The 24,066-nt window shown below is 57.9% G+C and overlaps 1 protein-coding gene across 2 annotated transcripts; it reads right to left on the reverse strand.

Moving 5' to 3' along the window:
- Positions 1 to 694: 694 nt before the first annotated feature.
- TACC1 (transforming acidic coiled-coil containing protein 1) lies at positions 695 to 22,543 on the reverse strand. 2 transcript variants are annotated; one of them, XR_008842041.1, is made up of 14 exons: positions 22,191 to 22,543; positions 21,608 to 21,720; positions 15,471 to 16,422; positions 12,671 to 12,728; positions 12,271 to 12,469; positions 10,645 to 10,700; positions 8,779 to 8,901; positions 8,466 to 8,542; positions 8,064 to 8,107; positions 7,803 to 7,963; positions 7,468 to 7,574; positions 6,265 to 6,385; positions 1,369 to 1,482; positions 695 to 1,013 (listed from the first exon to the last, which is right to left on the reverse strand). XR_008842041.1 is itself a non-coding variant. In XM_056508679.1 (13 exons), the coding sequence occupies exons 1-13, from the start codon at positions 22,361 to 22,363 to the stop codon at positions 5,757 to 5,759; spliced, it is 2,253 nt and encodes a 750-aa protein (XP_056364654.1). In that variant the 5' UTR covers positions 22,364 to 22,541; the 3' UTR covers positions 3,287 to 5,756. The 2 variants fall into 2 exon arrangements, 1 of the variants encoding a protein (XP_056364654.1); XM_056508679.1 differs by lacking the exons at positions 695 to 1,013; positions 1,369 to 1,482 and adding an exon at positions 3,287 to 5,825 and having other exon boundaries at positions 22,191 to 22,541.
- Positions 22,544 to 24,066: the final 1,523 nt, after the last annotated feature.

Genomic DNA, 24,066 nt, shown 5'->3' on the forward strand with positions numbered 1-24,066 from the left:
AGGTGTTCCCCTCCAGGGGCAGCAGCCCAGCGACACTCTAGGCTTGTTAACCTCCACAAGACCATGTCCGTGTTCTGCAGAACTTCCAATCCTATCACATTCCAGCACTCACCGAGTGCTCTGTTCCAGCAGCATCCTCCAGCTGGAGTTCCACGGCTGGATCCGCACGTGCTCAATTACTTCTTTTCTTCTGTTCAAACTTGCTCTTTTCAGTTTCAGTACCTGTTCCCCTTTTCCTCATGTGCTGACTGGGGCAGACTCCAGCAGACGGCTGCTGTTTGCTGCTCATTACAATTCTTGCCGTCAAATTCTCATAGTCCCAGCCATCCTTCACTCCCTTCATCATTCCCCTTTCTGTTCTCACTCAGTTTACTCACTTTTATCATTCTCCTTCACGAAACCAAGGCTCACCGACCACTCCTGGGGGTCTTTCTAGCAGTGCTTTGAGCTGTGGGACCACCTGCAGCCCCAGGTCTCCCCCATGTCTTCTCAGCCACAGAAACCGCTCTGAGCCGAGCCTCAGGTTGCAGGAAGCAGCCCCAAAGCATCTCTGTTGGACCGACGGGGAGGGGGCGAATCTGCACTGGGGTCCCGGGCTCTGCCCGGCAATCTGCGGGGTTTGGTGCCAGAAGCGAAACCGGCTCGGTTCGTTCACTCGCGGTTTTGGTTTCCCTGGCAATGAGAGGCTGCGAGCGCGGTTCCGAACGGCAGCGTTTATTGGACTGGCGGGGATGGGTCCCACAGAGCCCCCCGGCCGTGTCCCTAGGCTAGAGCAGCTACCCCCGACCGGCCACAGCCCCGGAGCCCTCAGAGCCAGCCCAGCAGCAGGGTCCCGGCCAGCGCGGTGGCCAGCAGGGCCAGCGGTGGCGGGCTGACCCCCCCACCGTTCCGGTAGCCCCGAGCCGGCCCGTTGCAGTCGTCGCCGAAGCAGCAGCGCACGGTGGCCCCGCCGGAGCCGCCGCGGCGAGCCTGATCACAGAAGGACTTGTAGGAGCAGGACTTAATGACGCTATCTGTAAGGAAAGGCAACGCGACACAGGGTCAGGCAAAACCCGGGACCCGCGACATGGGGGTCGGGCACTCCCGGGACCCGCGACATGGGGGTCGGGCAAAACCCGGGACCCGCGACACCGGGGTCGGGCCCTCCCGGGACCCGGGGGTCACTGGCAGAGGAGATGAAACTCCCCAGTCCCAGTCCCAGCCCAGCGCGGTGCGGGCGCGAATAAAAGGATCTCTCTCCTGCCCACGAGAAGCCACGGCAGGTCTCCTGCTCCTCCTCACCCTCCAGTCCCATCCAAGACCATACGGCCCTGCCCCCCCTTCCCCCGGAGCCCCCTGTGCCCCCAGCACCCCGGCCAAGGGACTCACTGGGTGCAGTGATCGTGGAGCAGGCGTCGGCGTACTGGGGGCAGCTGTGCGATCCCTGTTTGTTGCAGTCGTTCTCGTTGGATGCGACACATTTGTAGCATTTCAGTGCTTTACCTGGGTGAGGATGAGGAGGGGGAGTGAGAGTGACGGTCCCAGAGCCCCGACAGGCGGTGGGGCAGCCAGCTCCTCTCTCCTGTGCGTCAGAGCCGAAAGTGGTGCAAGAGCTGTGTGACCCCTCAAAGCATACACACACCCCAGAAAAACCCAAACCTGAAGATCCTGCTCCTGCCTGAAATGACCAATCCCTGTTTTTGACGGGGCTGGATAAGCCAGAGCTGATGCTGGAAGGGAAACTCGTCCCTGCTTTGCTGGCGAGCAGAGCCCTCTCGCGGCAGCGGGGCCTGCTCCAGCCCGGAGCTTCCACCTTCCTCTCAGCCAGAGAAAACTCGGGAACGGGGAAAACTGGGATTTCATGGCCTCAGAAGCCAGTAAGCGCCTTCCCTTAACCCACAGTGACCCGGCTGCCACTGCTGGGCTGTGTTGTGTCTCCTCTGCTGCTCCTCACAGCATGGGACAGCCTTTCATCCACCCTGAGCTGAAAACACTGTCACATTCATCGTGCCTTGGTCCAGAGATCCTGAGACTGTCCAGAGCTGCCCCCACTCCATGTCATTGCTGTGGGCAGTGCGACCACCCCTGCCTTTTACAACGGCTTTTGTGGTTATGCCTTGGAGAAACCGAGTTTTAGCAGGGAAACACAGCTCAGGGTGTGGCTCAGGAGCCTCCATCAGAGCTGGAGACCAGAGACTCTGTGGTCCCTGCTGGGCACTGCACACCTGGGCAGAGAGGCAAGGAAAGGGGGATTCTCTCAGTGGTACTCAAAGAAGAAAGCCACCCTCCCCCACAAAACATCATTTTCCTGCAGGGGTGGGAGCAGCATGGGGCAGGAGCATGGTGGGCACGGGGCAGGGGTGAGGTGGGCACATGCCAGCCCGAAGGCAAGTGCCAGGAAAGGGGCAGCAGCAGGCACAGGAGCAGCTACAGCGATTTACCCAACCTTATGCTGCCTAGGGCCAAGGGACACTTACTTTCTCCAGCCAGGGACGTGACGATGGCCAGAGCCAGGAGGGTCTTCAGGGCAGGCATTGTCAGCAGTGTGCAGTGTGGGGTGTGTAGCTGCTGTTTTGTCTTAAGGTCTTACAGCTAATCTGCTTGGGTGACTGCCTCAGGGGCTGGGATAATGCCATCTTAGCTGGGGGGACAGGACACAGCTTCCCAAGGACATGGGCTGGGCAATGGGAGTGGGGCAAGGCACCAATGGTGCCGGTGGATGGGCTGGGCTCTGCTCCAGACCCTGCTTTGGAAACCATCTCTGGGCACAGAGCCTTGTGGTGGCTTTCAAAGACCTTGATCAAGCCCACCTGCTCCATCCAGAGTAAAACCCCTTTCTTGTCACGAGTAGCAGCCAAGTTGGGGAAAATCCCTCCAGATTTTCCAACCCAAAAAAAGAGAAGTGCAAGAGAACAACTGAAAACCCCGACAGGGCTGGGAGCCCAGTGGAACCACCCCTGCACCCCGCAGGGCTCCATCCTCGCAGAAGGATTTTCCCAAGGCTGCCAGGGTCAGTGCAGGGATTTGGCCAAGGATTCTCCTGCCTGACATCCCTCTGCTGCCTCAGCTCTTGCTGCTGTCTGAGCATCACAGCGTGGTGGGAGTCACAGGGCCAGAAAAGTCATCCCAGGTCTGAATTTCAGAGCTCAGAAATGCAGATTTCAGGAACAGATGATAACTGTACTTATTTGAAAGCAACTGCCATGTAAAGCACATTAATAAAGACAAGGAAGAACATGGCCCATTCTGGAAGGTAAAGCCATCTTCTCCAAAAACTCGTCACCAACTTCACAAACACCAAGGAAGCTTTCAAGAGTGATAAACACAGTTTTTACTCAGGCAATGAAACATGGAAAAAATATATTAGTAATCATTATAATAATCTCATTTGTGTGAGTATAACTCTTACAAATATTTACCTGACATATAAAAGGGAAATTAAGGTACATATAAAACCGATGGCGATGGCAGTTACACACAGGGCTGGAAGCAGAGGGGCAGGAGGCAATGCAGAGGAAGCTCCTGCCTGGGGAGGCCACAGTGGAGGGACGGGGCAGAGATCAGTAGTTGGGGGTTACTGGTTGGCACTTGGTTACAGACAGACCTGCTGGCAAACACACACTGCAAACAGCAATACGGCAGCAGGGGCAGGGCCTGCTGCTGCCAGAAAGGGCATTTATAGTCTATGCAAGGAACAGACAGCAAACACAGCCAGCTGTGACACCAGCACAGGGAGCAGCCCCTCCCATGCCACAGGGACACCACCACCAGCACACGAGGTGCACACACGCCTTCTGTTTTATACAGCTATAGCCACTGTGTTTGTATTTATAGAAATGTAACTATAACCATACCATAGTTAATAAATCATTCCGTAGGAATCTTCTTTGCCCAGGCTGGGGTGCATGCGGGCAGGCACAGGAATGCGACAGCACCGAGAGGGGAGGTGACACGGCAGGAACGGAGAGGGGAGGTGACACGGCAGGACAAGGTGACGCTGGGAGCAGGGACAGCAGGGACGGAGGGCTGTGCCCCTGGTTATCACAGTGCAGCCAGGCTTTGCAGACAGCCCACGGGGAAAGCGGCAGCAGTGACTGCTGCGTGCAGGTCAGGGCTCTGGGGAAGTGCCGAGGAGTGAAATCAAACTTCTGCAATTACCCATCAGCTCCGAGGGCCAGGGCAATGCCCCAAGCAGAGGCTGAGCTCAGGCTGTCTCTCCTGGAGCCAAGGCAGCACAGGAGCAGCACGGCCCTGAGCAAGGCAGGGCAGGACAGCGCCCCAAAGCAGAAACCAGCCCTGAACCAGCCTGGCACCAGCTCCCAGAGCTTATGCAATACTGCTCTGCTTCCTCAAGAGAAAAAGCCAACTGCCCAAGAAATCTCTGGGTCTCAGGGGTTTGCTTCACCTGCACAGACTCCCAAAGGGGAACAAAAATTGTCCTTGTTGATCATATGATTGAAGATTTTTCTCCAACCCAGGAGAGGGACATGTGGGGAGGTCAAGGCAGTTTAAAAGAGAGGAGAAAAAAGGGTTTTTCTTTTCTGTCAACTGGGCAAAGGGTGAATATCCAGAAGAAGCAACATGTGCACTGCTTTGGGTGGTGTCAGCCAGTGGCTTCTGTGACCAGTCCATCACTGGGATAGCCTGGGGCGTGGAGAACAGCCTGGGCAGCTGTGTGCTGACAGGGGCAGGCTCCTGACACCTTTGCTTAAGTGTAGAATAAACTCTCTATATATTATTTAACTAATAAAATATAATAAAGTGTATGGCTCTGGCTTAAACAGGTGTTTGCTCTGCATGCTCAACACAGGGAATTAGAAAATAGAAGGAAAAAAGCTCAATTCTATTACAAAAAGGTAGCAGCAAAAAGGTTTGTGAAAGTGTTCAACAGGCTGGGCAGGAAACAGTCCAAACTGCAAAAATTTCCCTTTTTCACACCTATCCATTCAAAGCAGAGAATCCTTCACCACTGCAGCTACTGCAGAACCCACGAGGCAGCTCAGGGTTCATTTCCTTCCTCCTGCAGCCTCTGAGATGGGGCCCTGATCTCAGCACAGTGCAGGGAGTGAACAGCACCAGCCCTGGCTTTGCACGTGCACAGCAGGTCACCCAGAGCTGATGTGACTGTGCCAGTGCCCTGAGGGGAACATGTCCTGCCTGCTGTCAGCACCGTGCCTGATGGAAGGAGAGAGCAGAGAGCCCAAGTGCCCATCAATGCTCATAAAGTGCAGGAATGCAGAGCTGTCAGCTCCCTTCCCCTGAGGCTGGCACAGCCAGGGACAGGGAGATGCTGTGCTGTGCTTCACCCACGAACCAGAGACCTCCCAGTGCCAGGTCCCCTTCCCCAGAGCAAGAGCCAGCAGGGCCCCCTGCCACCACCCACGTCCCAGGGCAGGACCCACACGGGGCTGGAGCTGCTCTGCTGAGCACAAAGTGACAGAGAGCGTGGTGGGGACACAGCACGGGGGGGAGACAGAGCCCAGCATGTCACCTCCCCCTTGAGTGGGGCCATTGGTGCAGAGGGACAGTGTGGCAGGCCCTGGGAGGGACACACAGGCCAGGCTGAGCACAGCATCCCCAGGGGTGCAGGGATCCCAGCCCCAGGGCTGTGGGAAGCAGACAGGGAGAGGGAGGGGAGTGGTTCTGCTCGAGAGCCACAGGTCCAGCAGCCAAGCTGGACATGAGAGCTTTCTGCAGGGACTCCAGGGTAAGGCAAGGTGCTCAAGGTCACGAGAAAAGCAGCCAAGTGCAGAGTGCAGGGCAAGGGGGGCTGAGGCTCAGCCTGACTTTCCCAGTTTCGCTATCAGCTCGTCGCAGATCTTGGTCAGCTCCTCAATCTCCTGGTTCTGGAAGAAAAGCACATCTTGGGGACCCCTGTGGTGGCACAGGTGGGGGATAACAGCCCATCTTCCATCAAGCACGGGTGGGACAGGGCAGCCAGCACCTCCACCTGGCCCTGCCACATCTCTGGGCACCCAGACACTGTGAGCAGCCCTGTGCCCACCCTGCTCATCCCATCAGACCTGCAGAGACCTGCAGCAGCCCAGCCCCAGCCTACATCTCTGCAAACAGGCACACGGAAGCCAGTAATGCCCTTTGTGTCCAAAAAATCCAAACCAACTCCAGAAAACACAAAAAAACCCCCAATCAAATAAAAAAATACCCCCAAAACCAAACCCACATAACACCTTCTGCACCAAAAATCTGGAGGACACCTCTGGCACCAGCAGGGTGCTCAGGGCAGCGGGAGGAGCTGCTGGCAGGGGCACGGGGCAGGTGTGGTACCTTCTGCTGCAGGGTTCTCTCCAGGGACTCCACCTTCATCTGCTCCCTGCGCAGCCCCGCGTGCAGCGCCGCGCTCTCCGCCCGCGCCCTGGCGCGCACCTGGGCGATCTCCTCGTTGGCTCTGGGAAGAACAGGGGCCAGGCCGGGTCAGGGCAAGGGCAGGGCACCAGGGCACGGCCTGAGGGCATGCAGGGCACAGCCTGAGGGCATGCAGCAAGGGCAGGGCACGGCCTGAGGCCTTGCAGCAAGGGCAGGGGCACCAAGGCACAGCCTGAGGCCATGCAGGGCACAGCCTGAGGCTATGCAGCAAGGGCAGGGCAACAGGGCATGGCCTGAGGGCATGCAGCAAGGGCAGGGCACCATGGCACAGCCTGAGGCCATGCAGCAAGGGCAGGGCAGGCAGGGGCACCATGGCACAGCCTGAGGCCGTGCAGCAAGGGCAGGATCACCCGGGCACAGCCTGAGGCCATGCAGCAAGGGCAGGGCACCAGGGCACGGCCTGAGGGCATGCAGCAAGGGCAGGGCACCATGGCACGGCCTGAGGCCATGCAGGGCACAGCCTGAGGCCATGCAGCAAGGGCAGGGCACCATGGCACAGTCTGAGGCCTTCCAGCAAGGGCAGGATCACCATGGCACAGCCTGAGGCCATGCAGCAGGGGTGGGCAGGCAGGGGCACCATGGCACGGCCTGAGGCCATGCAGAGCACGGCCCTGCTGCAGAGCCCGGCCCTGCTCGCCTGGGTACGACAGAGGGGTTTGCTCATGTGGAAATAGGGTGAAACTGGGTTAATTCAGCTCCTCCCAGCCCCTGAACAGAACTCTGCTCTTTCAGTGCCAAGCTAAACCCTTTCACCACCCACTGCACTCGGGGTTCCACGTGCTGGTGAGCTGCTGCTCCTCAGCTGAGCTCCAGGGCTGCACAGCCCTTCATGTACCACAAACATGAGCACACCAGAAGATGGGAACTTGGTAAGTGGCCATAAATAGACCGTGAATCTCAGATTCTCCATTAAAAAATAAATAAGCAGGGATCAGAGAATGCATTCAGGGATTTGCTCTGCCTTGCTTAGAGACACTGGAGGCCGAGGTTGTAAAATGCATCTTTTCACATCATTCAGCTCCTGCCTTCCAGCCTCTGGAAAGCAAATGAAGCCGCTTCCCTACAAGGTCTGGAAGCACCCAGCAATCTCATGCATGTCCTTACTTGTCTAATTTTTCTTCTGCATGGACTTTCAGGGCCTGATACCGCTGCTCTTCCTGCTTGACACGGGTTAGATAATCTTGAGCACATTTCTTCAGAGCTTCTTCGTTCTGGAAAAGAAAGTACATCCATCTGCTTTAGGACTCGGCACAAAGACATTGCTCTGACAGGATGATAGATACTGTTCTGCGTGTAAGAAAAAAAGGTTTCTAAAAAAAAACAACTTCTGCTTTATGCTGGAGCCCCTTATCCAGCTCAGCAGCTGGAGTGTGACTGCACAGGAACTCTGTGTCCAGGGACCAGAGCTGCAGGGAGAGAGGGAAAACCAGGGTAAGGACCTTCTTAAATCCTTCCAGGACGCCCTTCAGGTTTTCATATCTCCTGAACAGATCTGACAGGGACCTCTCCACTGAGTTCAGGTCTGCCAGAGCCTGGTCCTTTTCCATCGTGAGCTGCTGCAGGTTCTTCTGAGATGTCATGTTTGTCCTCTGCTCATCCTCTGGGGTGGAGAACAAACAGCAGGGACAAGGTGACTGAGTGGGGACAGCTGTGGCAGCTGCTCCCTGCCCTGCACACCTGGCCAGGTGACAGCACCTTACCTATCATCTGGGCAATGGTCTTTTCATACTCAGCCACGATTTTCCTAGAAGGAAGAGAGAAAAAACAGGTGAGAGGCCACTGATTTTGGGGACATGCACCTCCAGCTGTGCTGGCAGCAATCTGCCCCACAGGAGGCCCTGCTGGGCCATGCCCTGTGACCACTGCAGCCCCACAGGAGCACAGTCACAGGGCCCAGAAGTTGGGGCTGCACCACCCATCAGCGCTGCTCCAGTGGCCTCTGGGGCTGGTACAGATTGTGGGATTTTATTTCTGTAGCAAAGGAAGGCTTGACACAACACCAGCACTGAGAGAACATCTCTGCCAAGACTCCCCACCCTGGGTCACCCCTCAGACCCTGCTCAGCCCACTCCTGTCCAGCGCTGCCAGGGCACAGCTCCTACCTCATCTCCAGCACCTCCTGCCGGCTCTCCTCGTATTTCTTCTTCCACTCGTTGGCCTCGATCTCCTTGGTGATTATCTGGGTTGCAGCAGACACACAAGGGACCCTTGGGATGTGCTCTGAGGGGTTTCCCCTCTCTGTCCCTCGCAGGGGATCAGATCCCCCCTCCCAGGCAGAGCAGAGCTGCCTCTGCTGCCCCAGTGAGTGACAGGGACAGACAGGGACAGACAGGGACAAGGACAGGGCTGTTACCACTCTCCAATGAGGAGGGGCAGCCCCAGGGAGAGGGACAGGGACAAGGCCAGGGCTGTTACCTCCTCTCTGATGAGGGTGAGCACTGCTGCCTTCTCGGGCTCGCTGAGGCAGATTCCAGCCAGGGGACTCTCGCTGCTGCTCACGCTGGGGCACTTGTCCAGAGAGCACAGCCCGGGGCTGTCCTGGGGGAATCACCCAGCTGGGATGTTGGGGGGATGTTGTTTCTTTTCACCCACTTCCCCTGTCTGGAATGTTCTCCCCTATTTTATCAGCATCTGGATTTCCCTTTCTGCACACACAGAGCCCAGAGCATGCATTTGACACCTGGCAGAGCCTGTGTAAGGTTTGAGTGCCTTCCCTTGCCAGGAGCAGGCAATAGGACATGAGCTGCCCCGGATATCCCAAATATCCCAAAGGGGAGACGTGCTCACATCCAACTTCCCTTATCCCATGGCTGGTTTAAAAATATCCCCAGCCCAGAGGGTCTCTGCTGACTGTGAGCCACAGGTGGGGGTGGTCTGCAGGCTCTGGCTGCTTGTCTCCAACACTGCAGTTGACGTGCTCAAATTGCTGCTGGCAGCTGCAGGGACATTTCCTAGGCCTTGCTTGTCACCCAAAGGCCCAAGGAAGATGTGGGGGAAGCAGACTTCACCCCTCTGCAGAGCAGGGGTCCAAGGGACAGCCCCACTCACCCCTGGTGCTCCCAGGAGAGCTCTGAAATAGAGACCCTGGTGCCCTCCCTGGTTGCCATTTTGGGTGTCTGCAAAGGACTGGGGTGGTTGTGCCCCCATTGTTCACTTTTTCTTTCCCAAAGCCCAGCTCCTTGCAGCAGAGCTGCAGCACAGACACAGCCTGGGGCAGGGCTCAGCCCTGGAGTGCAGGTGCTGCACTGCCTGTTCCTCCTTCCACCGCCCAGACAAGTGACAGCCAGGCAGCATCTCCCTGAGAATGGCTGCCAGCCCATAAATAGAGAAGTGCTGGGAGGAAGGAGGCAGCCTGCTCTTCTAGTTGTGGAAACGAGAGCACTGGGGCACTTCTCCCTTCCCCTCCTCCCCAGAGCTTCAGCTGCTGCTTGGTTCCAGCTCCCCGAGCCCCTCGTGGCTCTCACAGCCATGGCCGAGGTGGAGCCACCCCCAGGGCAGGTTTGGGGGTCATCCCAACACTAGTGTGGTTTGGCAGGAGCCTCCCACAATATCTCCAAAAGCAGGGACACACCTGAGCACTGCAGGTCCCCTTGGGGTGACACCAGCCTGCAGGACCAGAGCCTGCCCAAGAGAGCCTGGGCACAAACTGAAGGTTCACTTTGCCCCACGTCCTTGTGGGGCTCAGCAGTGTTAAATCCCTCAGAGAAGTTGCTTTTGCTGATGTTGTTAATCCCATTGTCATCTGCTTGTCAACTCAAGCAGCTTTGGCCAGGGGCTGCTAAGCTGGCACAGGGTGTCCCCACAGCAGAGAGGTCTTGAGGGCAAGCCAGGGGTGTCCCAGCATAGGGGTGCTGCTGCTGGGGGGCCAGGGTCAGCGTGGCTGCACAGCCAGGGCTGTTTTACTCTTCCTTTAATTCTCTCTGCTCTCAGCTCCTCCCTGAGAGCAGGGTGGTGGATCCCTTGTAGGAGGCACTGGGCCATCAGAGCCAGCCCTGGGCACTTCATGTTAGACACAACCCGTGCCCAGCAGCTCGTTCCCTCCCCAGGTCCCCTCTGCCTCTCCCTTTCCAGAGCAGCCCTGGCTCTGCACTGCTCCTGCTCTGTCCCCAGCGTCCCTCCCTCCCTCACCACAGCCCACCCAGGAGGGATCAGCCTCTGCCAGGCTCCTCCAGGCCTGCTGGGAAATCTCTGCTATTTTTATCAAGTCCCTGCATGGGCTTGTCAAGAATTTTACCTCCCCGAGAATCTCATTTCAGAAAGGAAAAAGTGAGAGGCACTCACAGGGAAGATGCCAGGCCCTCCCTTTTCCATCTGCTTGCAGATCTCCTTTTCAAAACCTAAAGACAATGAAACACAACCTTTTATTTGTTTGGAAACAGCACATGCAGATTTTCTGAGACACAGGAGGGTACCTATGAGCCTCTCCATGCCCTGAGCTCTCCCTCCCAAAGGCATCTTTGCCCCAGCTCTTGCCCTTGCATGGAATCATTTTGGCTGGAAAAGCTCTCCAAGACCCCAGCACTGCTGAGGTCACCATTAAACCCTGTGGCACCCTGTCCCCAGGTGCCACAATGTGCACCCTGCCAGCCTCCAGCACTCCTGCAGTGGAGGCAAACACTCCCCTCTGGTGGCAGCCCAGCCTGTGCCCGTGTCCCCAGTGCTCACACCACTCCCAAGAGCAAACATCAGCCCCTGCCAGCCAGTCCCAACACCCTGCAAAGGACCTGCCACATGTCCCCTGCTGCTCTGAACAGCAGAGAGGAGACAAAAACCACCTGCCCTCATCTGCAAGGTGGGACCCTGACCTGTGGGACACACTGACCTGTGGGACACCCTGAGCTGTGGGACACCCTGAGCTGTGGGACACCCTGAGCTGTGGGGGCACCCTGGCCTGTGGGGACACTCTGCTGCCTCACACAGCAGGAGGGGTGATCTCTGGGCTGCACTCACACAACTGCAGACATGATTCACGTGCTAAGCAGGCAGAGAACAGTGCATTTAGAGAGCTCAGCTTGGGGAGGAAGGAGGTAATGGAACACTGGTGACTGCAGATCTCCCATTTACCCCAGTGCCTGCAGCTGCACCCTCAGCTCCCACCCAAAACTGCAGAGAGCACCGAGCCCGTGCACCTGCCTGGCCTCTGAGACCAGCATTAAGAAATAAACCCTCCCAGCCTCTCCCTTGACTGGGATTTTCCTTCCCCTAGGACAAAGGACCTTTCTCCATGGAGCTGGCAGCCAGCACAGCCATCAGGAGAAATGATTAATGGGTCCCTGCAGAGGGGAAGGCTGCAACCCCCCCCATGGTGATCTCTCCTGCTTGCACCTAGGACTTGGCTATTGATTAAATGTCATGTTGCCTGGCTTTTAATTATTTTGTAATGGCTTGGTCAGAGAGGCTAATTACACGGGAAACTGACAGCACAACTCCACCAGGAGCAATAATTGGGATCTCTAAGGCATTACTGAGATCTCCATCAACCACAGCCCCTGTGCTGGGACACCAGGTCCTGGCAGCCCTGCTCCAGGCAGGCTCTGAGCAGGAGCCTGCAGCCCAGGAGCCAGGATGCTCTGGAGAATTGTTCTGCTCAGCACTGAGCACTGGTGGCAGGGAGCACCAGGGGAGGGAACCTTGTGCCTGAGCCACATCCCACTGCAGCATTGTGCTCTGCACACAAAGTCTAAATAAATACAGCCTGGACCATTGTTTTCCACAGTGGAAATAGTGCACGAAAGCAATGGCAGGTTCCATTAGACCCTGCAGCAGCCTTTAGCCCTGCCAGTGTCAATAAACTCTGATGAGGCTGCACTGCCCCAACAGCACCAGCTCCCTGCTGGAGGCTGCAGAGGCTCCCTGGCTGCAGGCACAGCACCTTCCCAGAGCTGAAGGCAGCCAGGATTTCCTCACCTGCCTCTGGTCTGTGCTTCCCTGCAGGCACAGGGACGTTTGAGCACTCAAAGTACTCCAGGTCATCTTCTGGCTCAGCCTTTTTCTCCAGCCCAGCTGGTTTCTGTGTGGAGGTGGTGGAAGCCAACTTCTCCTCATCAGTGGCACGTCCATCCCGACTTGTAATAGCTGGGATTTCTGAGATCAACACTCCTTCATCCTGCAGGGATGTAAGACCAGGTTAAAGAAGATCTGCAGGGATCAGGCCACAGGTGAGAGCTGGACACTCCAAACCCACTGTACTGCTCCCATCAGCCCTCCTTCCTCCCTCCCCATCAGGAACTGCCCACAGGGAAGATGCCAGGCTGAAGCTCAGCTCTCCCCAGCCCCACCCCCAGCCCTGGGGATGAGACCCCCATACCTGAGTGCTGTCCAGGGCCAGGGGCTGCACCTCGTGCTGCTTCACCTTGCAGCCACTCCTGCAGGAGAGAGAACAGCAGCTGAGCTGAGGGGGTCAGGGCAGTGCAGGGGATGCAGGGGTGCAGCCCAAGCAGGGGGAGGCAGTCCCAGCACCAGCGTTGCACCCACAGCGTGCCAGACCCCACTCACCAGTGACCAGCGAGGCACAGCCAGCTCTGGAAGGAACAGAAGGAACAGGCAAACAAAAGACACAACTACACACAAGTTTGGTTTGTCTGTGAGTGTTTATTCCTGAGGAAGGTAAGGGGCAGAGCAAGGGCCCCAAGAGGAGGATGGTGATGGAGGCAGTGCCAAGGAGCTGCCAGAGCAGGATCTCCCTCCTCCCTGTGACTCCAGCACAAGGCACCGAGCTCCAGTCAGTGCTTGTCGACTTTCTGCAGCAAGAGCCATGTCCAGGCTGTCTTGTGCCCTGTCCCTGCAGCTGGAGCTTTGTCTGGGACTTCTCCACAACATTCACATCTCCCCTGTGAGTCAGGGCAAGGTGCTGAGCCTCGAACAAACTCTGCCCTAAACTGCTGGCCCAAGGAGAAGGGCCCCTCGGGTGGCAAGTTCAGCCCAAGCAGGTCCTGCAGGTGCTCCCCCTGTCCTCCAGTGAGGAGGCTGTCCCTGGAACTTCATCCCACATTCCTGAATTCACCCATCAGAGGCCATCAGTGCAGGAGTGCAGGCACAGCCACACCCCACACACCGGGCACCAGCAGCACAGTCCCAGGGGCAATGGGACAGAGGGTGGGACAGCATCAGCTTTTCTCCAGCATTTCCCCCCATCACCCTCCACACTCAGGGGTATCCCAGGCTCTCCTGACCCCACAGGAGACACTTTCTGAGCTGGAACAGCCACTGAGGGACTGGGGAGGGGTCCCAGCCCCCAGACACAGCTCTTCCCACTGCAGGGACACAGGCAAGGCTGGAGCAGGGCTGCAGTAAGCTGCTGCCAGGTTTGTGGGGCTGCCCCCACCCAGTGCCCCCTGCAGCCCCCATCCCATGCCATGGCACACACGAGCAGCAGGCCACAGCGAGCACAGCACACAGAGCTGGCTCTGCCCTGCTCACACTGCAGAGTCCCTCTGCTCTGCTCTCCTCCCTCACACCTGCCTGCCATGTCCTCACCATCCTCTCTTCCACACCCTCTCCTGTGCCAGGGCTATCCCATCACCTGGCAGCTGGTTTGAGTGCCCCCCAGCACCAGGATAACAGCTCTGGACTGCACAAAAACCTGCTGCCCCTGTTAGATGAAGGTTCTGAGCACTTGTCCCCCATCAGAAGATGCGGCAGGCAGCTGTGAGGACAAGCACAGGCAGTGCCTCCAGCTCAGCTCAGCTCAGCCCAGCTCAGCCCAGCCCAACTCAGCTCAGCCCAGCTCAGCTGAACTCAGCTCAGCCCAGCTCAGCCCAGCCCAGCTCAGCTCACCCCAACTCAGCTCAGCTCAATCCAACTCAGCTCAGTCCAGCTCAGCCCAGCCCAGCCCAGCCCAGCTCAGCCCAGCTCTCCTCCTCTCCCTCACTCCCAGCACTCACCAGGCCAGGCCACCCTGGGGACCCTGCCAAGGGCTGTGGGACACAAACCAGAGAGCAGAGAGCACAAGTCAAAGGGCAGAAGGAGCCAGCATGCCATGGAGACGAGTGGGGCAGCACACACCCCCAGAGAGGACAGAAACAGCACAGGAAAAGAAAAGGAATACAGCAGAGAGTACTTACAACAGAAAACAGAGAAATTTCACTTGCTCAGTAGTCCTGATGCATCAAAGCACGGACAGGGAGAGAGACAGACAGATGGAGAGAAGAGTGTGTGAAAAGACCTGGCTGTTAACTGAGCTCTGGAGAAGCACAGGGAGCTGCCTAGCTCGGCCTTTGGGAAGGCACAAACACACACTGAGGATGCTCTGGTCCTGCCTTTGCTGCCCACAGCAGAGGGGTGAGATCCAAACACAGCCCTGAGTGCCAGGGCAGCATCCTGCTGCCTCTGCTGCTCCCAGAGAGCAAGCACAGAATTCCTGCTGCCTCCCCTCCCCATTGCTCACCCACAGCCACACATGGGAACACCAGCTCTTAAAAACTGTGTGTTTACTGTCTGTAAAGTATTTCCTGGACAAAAACATCCAACACAGCCTGATTTTTGCCTGTGAGGTTTTCTCTTTCTCTGTAAAATCCACTATCTCATTTTTTTAGTGAAGAATCAGACAGCAGAGTGACACTCTACCTGTCCAACCTGCTCTCTTTCTCTGAAATGAAACTAATTCAGTGGCAGCTCACAAAATGTCTCAGCTACATTTGACCAGCCACACCTGCACCAGCTCCTGCACATCCCTGCACAAGTCCAGCAAACACATCAGCTCCAGCCTTCACTGGGTTTCCTCTGACTCCACATCTACACCCTGACCCCTAGCTGTGGTTCCAAAGAGCTGATCCTGCAAGCAGGTCCCAGTGCAGCCCTCCCTGCTCTGCCTGGCACTCAGCACACTGGCACTGCCCCAGAACAGCCACCCCTCCCCTGCCATCAGTGACACTGACAGGGGAGCTGCCAACAGCTGGGACAGCCGCAGGCAGACCTGAGGCACCAGCAGCACCTGAGGTGCAGGGTACTCGCTCAGGAGGCACCAGGCAGGAGCATTCCCACCACCACCATCATCACCATCACCTCCTCTGTCACCATCACCACCATTACCACCAACAGCAGCCCTGCCTGCCCGCAGGGAGGACCCTGGGGGCTGTAGCCCCAGCCCTGCACACACTGGCACTCACGTTATCAGGCGTGACTTGGGCTTCCTGGGGGAGTCTCTGCCTTTCAGGTCCTCCTGCATCTCCAGGGTGTGAGACTCGAGGATTTCATTGAGGCTGTTATCTGCCGTGGAGCAGGAGTCAGCGTCGCTGCTGGCAAGGGTCGTGGTGGGCTTGAATGGATCCATGGAGTCAAAGTTATCGGGGTCAAACTGGTAAGAGCCCTTGGGGAGAGCTGGTGAACTCTGCACTGCTGAGCTGCCACTGCACGGGGGTCCCAGCTGGGAGGAGCCCCGAGGCTCTGGGTGACCCCTCTCCACATCCTCAGCTGCTCTTTTGGGGGACTCTTTGTGTCTCTTGGGTGTCAGCTTGCTGGCTGGGATCCTGCTGGCCCTCCTGGGTGAAGCTGGCTTGGCCTCCATGCTCTCTCTAGCCTCTGTAAAACCAGCTCCAGGTTTTGGGACCTGTCCTGGAGCCTCCAGAGCCGGGTCCCCCTCCAGCTCAGCAGGATGGGGAAGGTGCTGGGGAAGGCTCTGCAGCTGGCAGGCCCCTGCCACAGCAGGGGTCACACTCCTGTCATGCTGCTCAGGGTCAAGCTGGTGGGATGCTTGGGTCTCCTCTGGGTTTTCATCTGTTTTCCTCCCCAGTGAAGGCATTTTCCCTTTCCCAAGCTGCTCCTGGGCCAGGGCATCAGCCCTCAGCTCCACCAGCCCTGTGCCAGTGTCCTCTGTGTCCCCTGCTGCCATGGGCAGCTCCCAGGGGGCTGGCTGCACAGTGGGGTGCCCAGGGTCAGCCCTGCAGCCCAGCCCAGCCAAGGGCTGCATCAGGGCCGAGTGCTCGAGGTCAGGTTCCCCTTTAGCATCCAAACTGGCTTTAGGGGCTTCAGTCTCTGGCTGAGCCTCATCTCTGGGGTGCTTCCCAGATGAGCTGTCCCAGTGGGATTCCCTTACCAGCAGGTCACCATGGCCACCTGGCTCTGAAAAGATAAAAGGAGATGGTTAAACCCTGCCCTGCAGTGCACTCCCTGCCACAGGGCTTTGTGTTCCCTCCTCACAGCTGCTCCAGGGTCGCATGTTATGGGGGATCCACTGCCTCACAACTCAGCTTCCCTCCTGCCAGGGGACAGGGAGTCACTGCTCACCTGGGCAGAGCTCAAATTAGTGACAAGAGTTCAGGGACGCATGACATGAGACAACATCACAAAAAGTGAACAAGCAGGCCCCAGGGAGAAGGGGAATGGGAAGGTGTGCTCAGTGCAGGAGCAGAAACAGGGATCTGGGGGTGTCCCAGTGCTGGGGCTGCAGAGCTGGACTTGCACAGGCAGGAGAAGCTGCCCAACACAAGCAGAAACCCTTATGCAGTCTCAGCAGGCTCCCCACACTGCTGCCAGCATCTTCTAATGACAAATCCTGATCCATGACTTAATCACCATTACTCTGATCCTTTCCCCTCAATCCTTTTACTCTTTAATCTTTTCTTTGAAACCAAGGGATGGAGAAGATTCTTTATCTACTGGGTACCCTGAAAGCTGCACCCACTGAGCACCCAGAGCTGCCTGTCCTTGCCCCAGCCCTGCCCTGGACCAGAGGTGACAGCTGCAGAGGGGAGTCCCCTCGAGCACCCCCACTGTTTGGCAGGGGGACACCAACACCCTGCTCCCACAGACCCCATCCCCCAGCAGCCAGGAGAGGTTTTCCCTATCACCAGGCATTTGCAACCAGCTCATGTGTGCTGGTAACAGAGCGAGTCACAGGCTGGCAGAGGGAATCAGGCAAATATCTGGTCCCGGGACTAATCCAGGACATGGAGCCAACAATCCTGACTCAGTTGATGGCTCGTGGTTAGCATAATTGATCCCCCAGCATGCTACAAGCCATGAAAATGAATCATGAAGGTCTGTGTCCTCCCTGAGACTGCAAAAATGCTTCCTCTGACTGCAAAAAAAAAAAAAGTTCCCTCCAAGTAGACGTTGCCTTGATGCCCCAGAAAATGCATCAGTAAACACAAATCCAGTGGATGAGTACTTGGAGTGCAGCCAGGAAACAGTCTGAGGCAGCGCCTGGCAGGCCTCCCCATCATTAGGAACCAGGAAAACCTCCTTAACAGACCCCAAAGAAAACTTTATTACACTTGCTGTGTTGCTCAGCTGTTTGAAGCCTTCCTGAGACAGCCCTGAATAGAAGAACAGACTTCAAAGTCAGGGCAAAAGGACTGTTTAAGTGCATTTTGTGTTCCCAGCGGAAGGTTTGGCAGCCGCTGTTCTCACAGACGTGAGCCCATCCTGGTTTCTAACCCAAGCAATGAATAATTACTCCTTGAATAACAAGTAGTCTGCACACAAACCACCTCTCCATGCTGTGCTGGCTGCAGGGTGGGGAGGAAAGGAGAAGTGGCCATAGCTCAGAATCATTTTCCCACTAAAATCAGAAGAACCCAGGTTCTCCAGTTCTGTGATTCCCTCATTTTCTGCACCAAGAGTGCTCGGCTACTGAGCCTCTCCTGCAGCACAGCCCAAAGCCCAGCCAGTCTGAGAGCTAAGGGACTGGGATGTACTGGGATGTACTGGGATGTACTGGGAGGCAGGAGGCACAGGCAAAGTGCAGCTCAGGTACTTGTCTATGGTTTGGAAATCTTTTGCAGCAGAAATATCCCTCCTGCAGGCTCAGGGGGGGTTCCCCTAGGTCCTCCCCCTCTACATTTCTTCTGCCTCCAATGCAGCGTGGCAGGAGCTGTTCCTGTGGGAACAACTGCACAGGATGCACAAAACAGTGGTCTGAAGGGCTTGGGGTGCACAGGAAGAGCCGAGCTCTCTGCCCCAACCCCTGCAGCCACCCAGCCCTGGCCATACCCAGCCCTGGCTCTCTCCCTGGAGCCCTCCCCAGCCCTGCAGCTGCCTGCAGCTCTCCCGCTCCTCCTGTGCTGCTCCAGCCTCCCCAGCTCCCCCAGCCCCAGGCAGTCACTGTGAGCAGCAGTGCTGGCTCTGCACTGCATGGCTCCTGCCAGGGAAACCAGCCTGTCTCCCCCTCCTGCAGCTGTCCCCCAGCCCTCTCAGTGCTCAAACCCTCCTCCTGGGCCAAATCTGTGCTGGACACCCAGGAGAAGGCGGGCTGGTAGCCACGGGCCACAGGCAGCTCTGCCCCCAGACCAGCCCCTCCTGCAGCCATCCCAGCAGGTGAGGTAAAACACTGCAGCATCCTGGAAAGGTGACCCCGAGCTCTCCCGTTCCACCTCTGGCACTGCACACTGCAGAGGGGACAGTTTATCCCAGCATGAAAAGGGACACTGCCAGTCCCAAACACACACCCAGCACGGGGCTGGATCTCAGGAACACCTGCTCAGGCTGCAAACCTGCTCCACATCCAGGCGAGCACCTGGAGGGGATGCTACAAAGTGAAAACAGAGATTTTTTACTTTCTAAAGAAAAACAGACAGGACAGTCTGGCACCAGAGTAACAGACACTGTGCCTCTGCATTATAATTGCTTTGCTTTTCTTCCTCGGGCTGCAATTAAACACCAACACCGACTTAAACAGCTTTCCAACATGCCAGCCCTCAAACCAACCAGGAGCACTTGGCAGTGCTGCAAGGCAAAGGCTCAGAGCCCCTTCCACCCCTGGGCAGGGCCAGGAGAAGCAGCAGCAACCCCAGTCCCGATCCCTGCCTGATCCCGGTCCCAATCCTGATCCCTGCCTGGCCCAGATCCAGACCCTGATCCCAATCCTGATCCCGATCCCAATCCTGATCCCTGCCTGATCCTGATCCCAATCCTGATCCCTGCCTGGATCAGATCCAGACCCCAATCCTGATCCCTGCCTGGCCCCGACCTCGATCCCTGCCTGGCCCGACCCTGGTCCCTGCCTGGCCCTGATCCCGATCCTGATCCCAATCCCAACCCTGCCTGGCCCAGATCCTGATCCCTGCCTGGCCCTGATCCCGATCCTGATCCCAATCCCAACCCTGCCTGGCCCAGATCCTGATCCCTGCCTGGCCCTGATCCCGATCCTGATCCCAATCCCAACCCTGCCTGGCCCAGATCCTGATCCCGACCCCGATCCCTGCCTGGCCCAGATCCTGATCCTGATCCCTGCCTAATCTCAGTCCCTGCCTGGCTCAGATCCCGATCCCTGCCTGGCCCCTGTGCCCAGCACAGGCAGAGCAGCCCCTCGGCTCAGGGCAGGGCTCCTGTGACTCACACACTGTCTCTGTCTCAGCACAGGATATCTGCCCTACACCCAGCTCAGTCCCACACCAACGACTCTTTTCCTCTTTTGGGTTTCCGCTGGTGTTTAGCAGCTGTTGATCTATTTTTAAATCTATTCTGTTAAGAATTAGCATCCCGGCAAACGATGCTGCTAACGCACCAGAAAACACGTGTCCTGCATCAGCCTGCTCCCAGCACCCTTGGCTCCAGATCTGCTGCTTCTGCTCATTTCCTTGTGCAAAACACCTACAGATGACTGGAGATAACTCAAGCAAGAATGGGGCAGAATTAGTCCCACCATCCAAGACAGCAAGAGGAAACTGAGTGATCCTGAGTGGACACAAATCCCCATTGCAGCCCTCTCCAGGGCTGAGTTTTTGTCCCCAAAGCCAGGGTTTAACACACCCAGGTCACCTCTTGGCTGTGCGTGGAGCCCTGGAGTCAGTGCTTCTGTCACTCCTCACCCCATTTATTTCCAAGGCAGGATGAGACTGCAACTGCACAGCAGAGAGTGCCTGCAGACAGTGCCTGCTGCTCACTGTGCCCCAGCACCAGGGGTGCTGTGCCTGCCTCAGGCCCAGCTCCGGCACTGCCCCCACACCCCAGCACAGCCAGCAGCAATTCCCCAGGGACTCAGCGCAGCAGCTCTGCTTCAGCTGACACACAGCTGGGACACTGCACAGGTAATGCAGTGTACCAAGCAATCCAATCCACCACTGCAGCCAGACCCATGGATGCAAAGATGAGGCCTTGACACAGGGATTACATTGGTACAGAAGTGTAACAGCCCAGGGTGCCTCTGCACCCACCCTGCAAACCCATCCCCACCCAGGCAATCCTTCCCCTCCACCATCCCAGACAAACTGAGAAGACACAGCCAGAGACATGGGCAGGAGAGGGCTGGAGCCAAGTGTGGTGGCACCACAGCTTGGCTCTGCCTGCTCCAACATCCCACTCTCTGCCAGCCAGCACAGAAAAACAGCTTTTGCTGGAGATCATGCCCTTGTCTGCAGAACACTGAGAGCTTTGTGTGCAGGGGCAGCAACTCCCTTGCTGCTGAGCAGGAGCTGCTCATCCCAGCACAAGGGGCACAGGCATACATGGGAACAGTGATACCCTGGAGTCTGAGGCAATGCATTGCCCTAAGCTGTGCCAGAAATGATCCCCCTGCTTGCTGGGAAAGCCTTTTCCTATCCCCTTTTCCTGTCCCCCTCCCCAGGCATTATCCCCAAAATAAGGATGTCTCTATCATTCCTTCTTAAAAGGATTATTCCAAGAGCTGTGATTACTGGAAGCATGAACTGAGCACTCCCTCCATCACAGCAAACAAACACGAGTTTTCCACGGGGAGGGATGAGCAGCCAGACCCGCCTCAACAGCAGAACAACACCACAGGAGATGGAGAGCGACAGCATCCTGTTACTGACACGGTCTGCACTGCCTGGGCTTCTGCACAGAAGGACCCACGGTCAGAATGGAGCTCCTGTGCTCTGAAGCCAGTCCTGCAAAAAGTTCCCAGCTGCAGCTGTGAGCACCCAAGGAAAGCACAACACTGCACATGACACACCAGGGCCTGCAGCAGGGAGGGGCAGGAGAGGGCAGGGAGTGCTCAGGACCCACCACACACTGCCCTGTGCCTCGGGGAGCCTGCTCTCCTGCAGACCACCCCGGGGGCTCACCAACAGCCTGGCACTGCCCAGCCACCCTGCCCTGCCCCAATGGACGGGGGGGTCACCTCCCTGCCCCATAACTCAACAGCACCCTCGCATTGCTCTCAATCAACCCACACAGCCCTTTGTGCAGTGCCCAGACCAGCCCTGGCATTTCAACTATCCAGGCCATTAACCACCAAAAGTGTGCCAGGCATTACTCAAAGTCAGAGAATTCTACTCCTTGACCCCACCCTGCCTTTCTGCCAAAGCAGCAGAGCACCAAGACAAGGTGCACGCTGGCTCTTTACCTTGGGTTCCAGCCTCAGACTCGGGTGGTCCTGGTGGCTCGCAGAACTCCTTGAGTGGCGAGCAGGTTGGTGTTTCTGCTTCAGGGGTCTCAAAATTATCAGTGGAGTCCGAGCTGCCGAGGGGGGGAAAAGAGTGAGGAATTACTGCTTTCAAGGCTACCTCTGAAATCCTCCACACCGCCTACACCAGCCAGGCCACAGGCTGGCCTTGGGCATCCGGGGCGGCCACTCGCTCCTGTGCAGCGGGATGTGCCAGCAAACGGAACGGGGAGAGCAGGTGAACCACCATCGTGAGCAGCCCCCAGTGCCCCCCCGGCCCTGCGGCAGGGCTCGTTCCGAGCTGAGCACACACAGCGCGGGCTCCAAGGACACGCAGCATCTCCCACGCGGCTCCGGAGGCGCTGCGGGAACGAGCCCGGCTGCTCAGCCCTGCGCTCCGCAGCATTCTCCAGCAGAAATGCCCGGCCCCGGCCCCGGCCCCGACCCCGGCCCCCGGTGCGGAGCGGTGCGGAATCCCCGGCAGGCAGGCAGGCAGCGAGCGGGGGGCGGCAGGGCGCGGGGCGGGCAGGGGAAGGTGACTTGCCTGAAGCCGAGGGACGAGCTCCCCGCCGGCGGGTCCCGCTCGTCTTCCTCATCCTCCTCCTCGGCAGCCCCGGCGCCGCCATCCCCCTCGGGGCCGCCCCCGCCCCGCACCGCCGACCAGGTCCAGCGGGCCCACTGCACGGGCGAGAGGATCTGCCAGGCGCTGAACGCCATCGGCCCGGCCCGGCTCGGCCCCGCTCCGCTCCCCGCCGGGCTCAGCGCGGCCCCGCCGCCCGCATCGCGCCCGCTCGGGCCGCCCCCGCACCGCGCTGCTGCCGGCGGGGAGCGCCCGCCCCCGGCACCGCCCGCCGGGAGGGGCCGGCCCGGAGCCCCCCGCACCGCCGGGTGGCCGCGGGGATGGGATGGACGCGGGGATGAGATACACGCGGGGCTCCCCGGATCGCCGCCGCTCCCGGCCGGAGGTGACAGCCGCGCACTTCTTTCCCTCTGCGAACTCCCAAATTCTCCTATTTCTGCCCTAAGGCGGGGCCGGGGCACATCGCTGTCACCCCTCGCCACGCCCTGCCTTTTCCCCCGCCACAGGAGCCCCCTCGTGAGAGGGGACAGTGAAACCAGATCCCCCCGGTTTGCCCCGCACTGATTTTGTTGCACCTGTGCTGTCACAGAGCCGGCAGCACACAGATTCTTTCCACTCTGGACGTGCCAGAGAAGACCCCGGGCGGGCGGGGAGCTGCCCTGGAGGCAGGCAGCTCCCGGGAACACTCGGTCCCACCGGGAATGTTCACCCACCCCTTGGGGAGCCTTGCCCAGGGAAGGGATTTCCCAGAGCTGAGCAGCCAAACACAGGGGCAGGGGCAGAGGGGAGGGAAACACCTGTCCTTTCCCTTTTCCAAGGAAATACCGGCCTCAGCAGCCCTGGCTGGTGCTATATCCTTCCGTGGCAGCAAGTTTATTTATTTAATAAACTATTGTTGTTTAAAAATAACAGCCAGCAGTTCCCATAGAAATCAACCTTGCTGGCCTCCCTCAGGAGCTTTCCCTCAGGAACTTTTCCCCTAATGAGGACTCCCACTCCCAAATTCATCACCTCCCACACGCTTGCTAGAGAGAGGAGGGTAACATTACTGACACCAACGTTACTGACACTGTGCAGCCCCTGAGGAATGTCCGGGGCTCTGCAGCAGATCTGGCACAGGCAGTGCTGCAGCTGGCAGCTCCCTGGGGCCCTGGCTGGTTTATGCCAGTGCCAAGAACAGGTCTCAGGGATGGCCTGGGAAATGGCAGGCAGCTGTCCTGCTGTGAGACAAGCCCGGCTCGCTGCACAGAAGAGTTGCTGGCCCTCGCTGGCCACACCAAGAGCTGCCATGGCTGAGCCCAGGCCAGTGCTTCCCTGAGTCATCAGGCAGCTCCAGAGCTGGGAATGCCTCTGCAGGGCCACAGAGGCCCCTGGGCCAGAGCAGACCCGTCCATCTGGTCTGGCTGCCTCTGCCACCAGCCTCTGTCGGAAGCTTCAAAGGGCTCATTCCTCACCCTGAGCATCTCAAATAGGATCCCTGCAGGGAGGTTTTCTCCCAAGCTTCCCTCTCTTGGTGTCCTTACTAGATATTTGTGTTATTCCTGTGTGCTTTTACTGCCCATCCTCTTGAAAAGAAAATCTCTTACCCCCTTCTGCAATACTTCTAAACTTCCCTGAAGATTTCTCTGAGTGAACCAAAGCTGAGGTGCTGCCAGTTCCCACCACAGCTCATGGGCCCCAGGGACCAGCCCTGCACCATGCTGGCCCCCATGTCCCCAGGGCCTGGGGGACAAGGCCAGCACACAGAGCACACTGAGCAAGAGGGGACTGTGTGACTCTTACTGAAGCTTAGCCAAAAACCACGAGTCTGAAGCAAAAGCAGAAGCTCAACATCCTGTTG

The sequence above is a fragment of the Oenanthe melanoleuca genome, chromosome 22, assembly GCF_029582105.1.
Source record: "Oenanthe melanoleuca isolate GR-GAL-2019-014 chromosome 22, OMel1.0, whole genome shotgun sequence".
In the NCBI taxonomy this organism is placed as follows: Eukaryota; Metazoa; Chordata; class Aves; order Passeriformes; family Muscicapidae; genus Oenanthe; species Oenanthe melanoleuca.

Bases quoted from the DNA above. Each gene is read 5' to 3' on its own strand.
- TACC1 (XM_056508679.1), bottom strand. From the start codon at position 22,363: ATGGCGTTCAGCGCCTGGCAGATCCTCTCGCCCGTGCAGTGGGCCCGC. The intron at 10,701-12,270 runs GTGAGGAAATCC...CATTGTCTTTAG, and splicing joins GAAGCACAGACCAGAGGCAG to GTTTTGAAAAGGAGATCTGC. The intron at 5,826-6,264 runs GTACCACACCTG...CTTTTCTTCCAG, and splicing joins AGAGAACCCTGCAGCAGAAG to AACCAGGAGATTGAGGAGCT.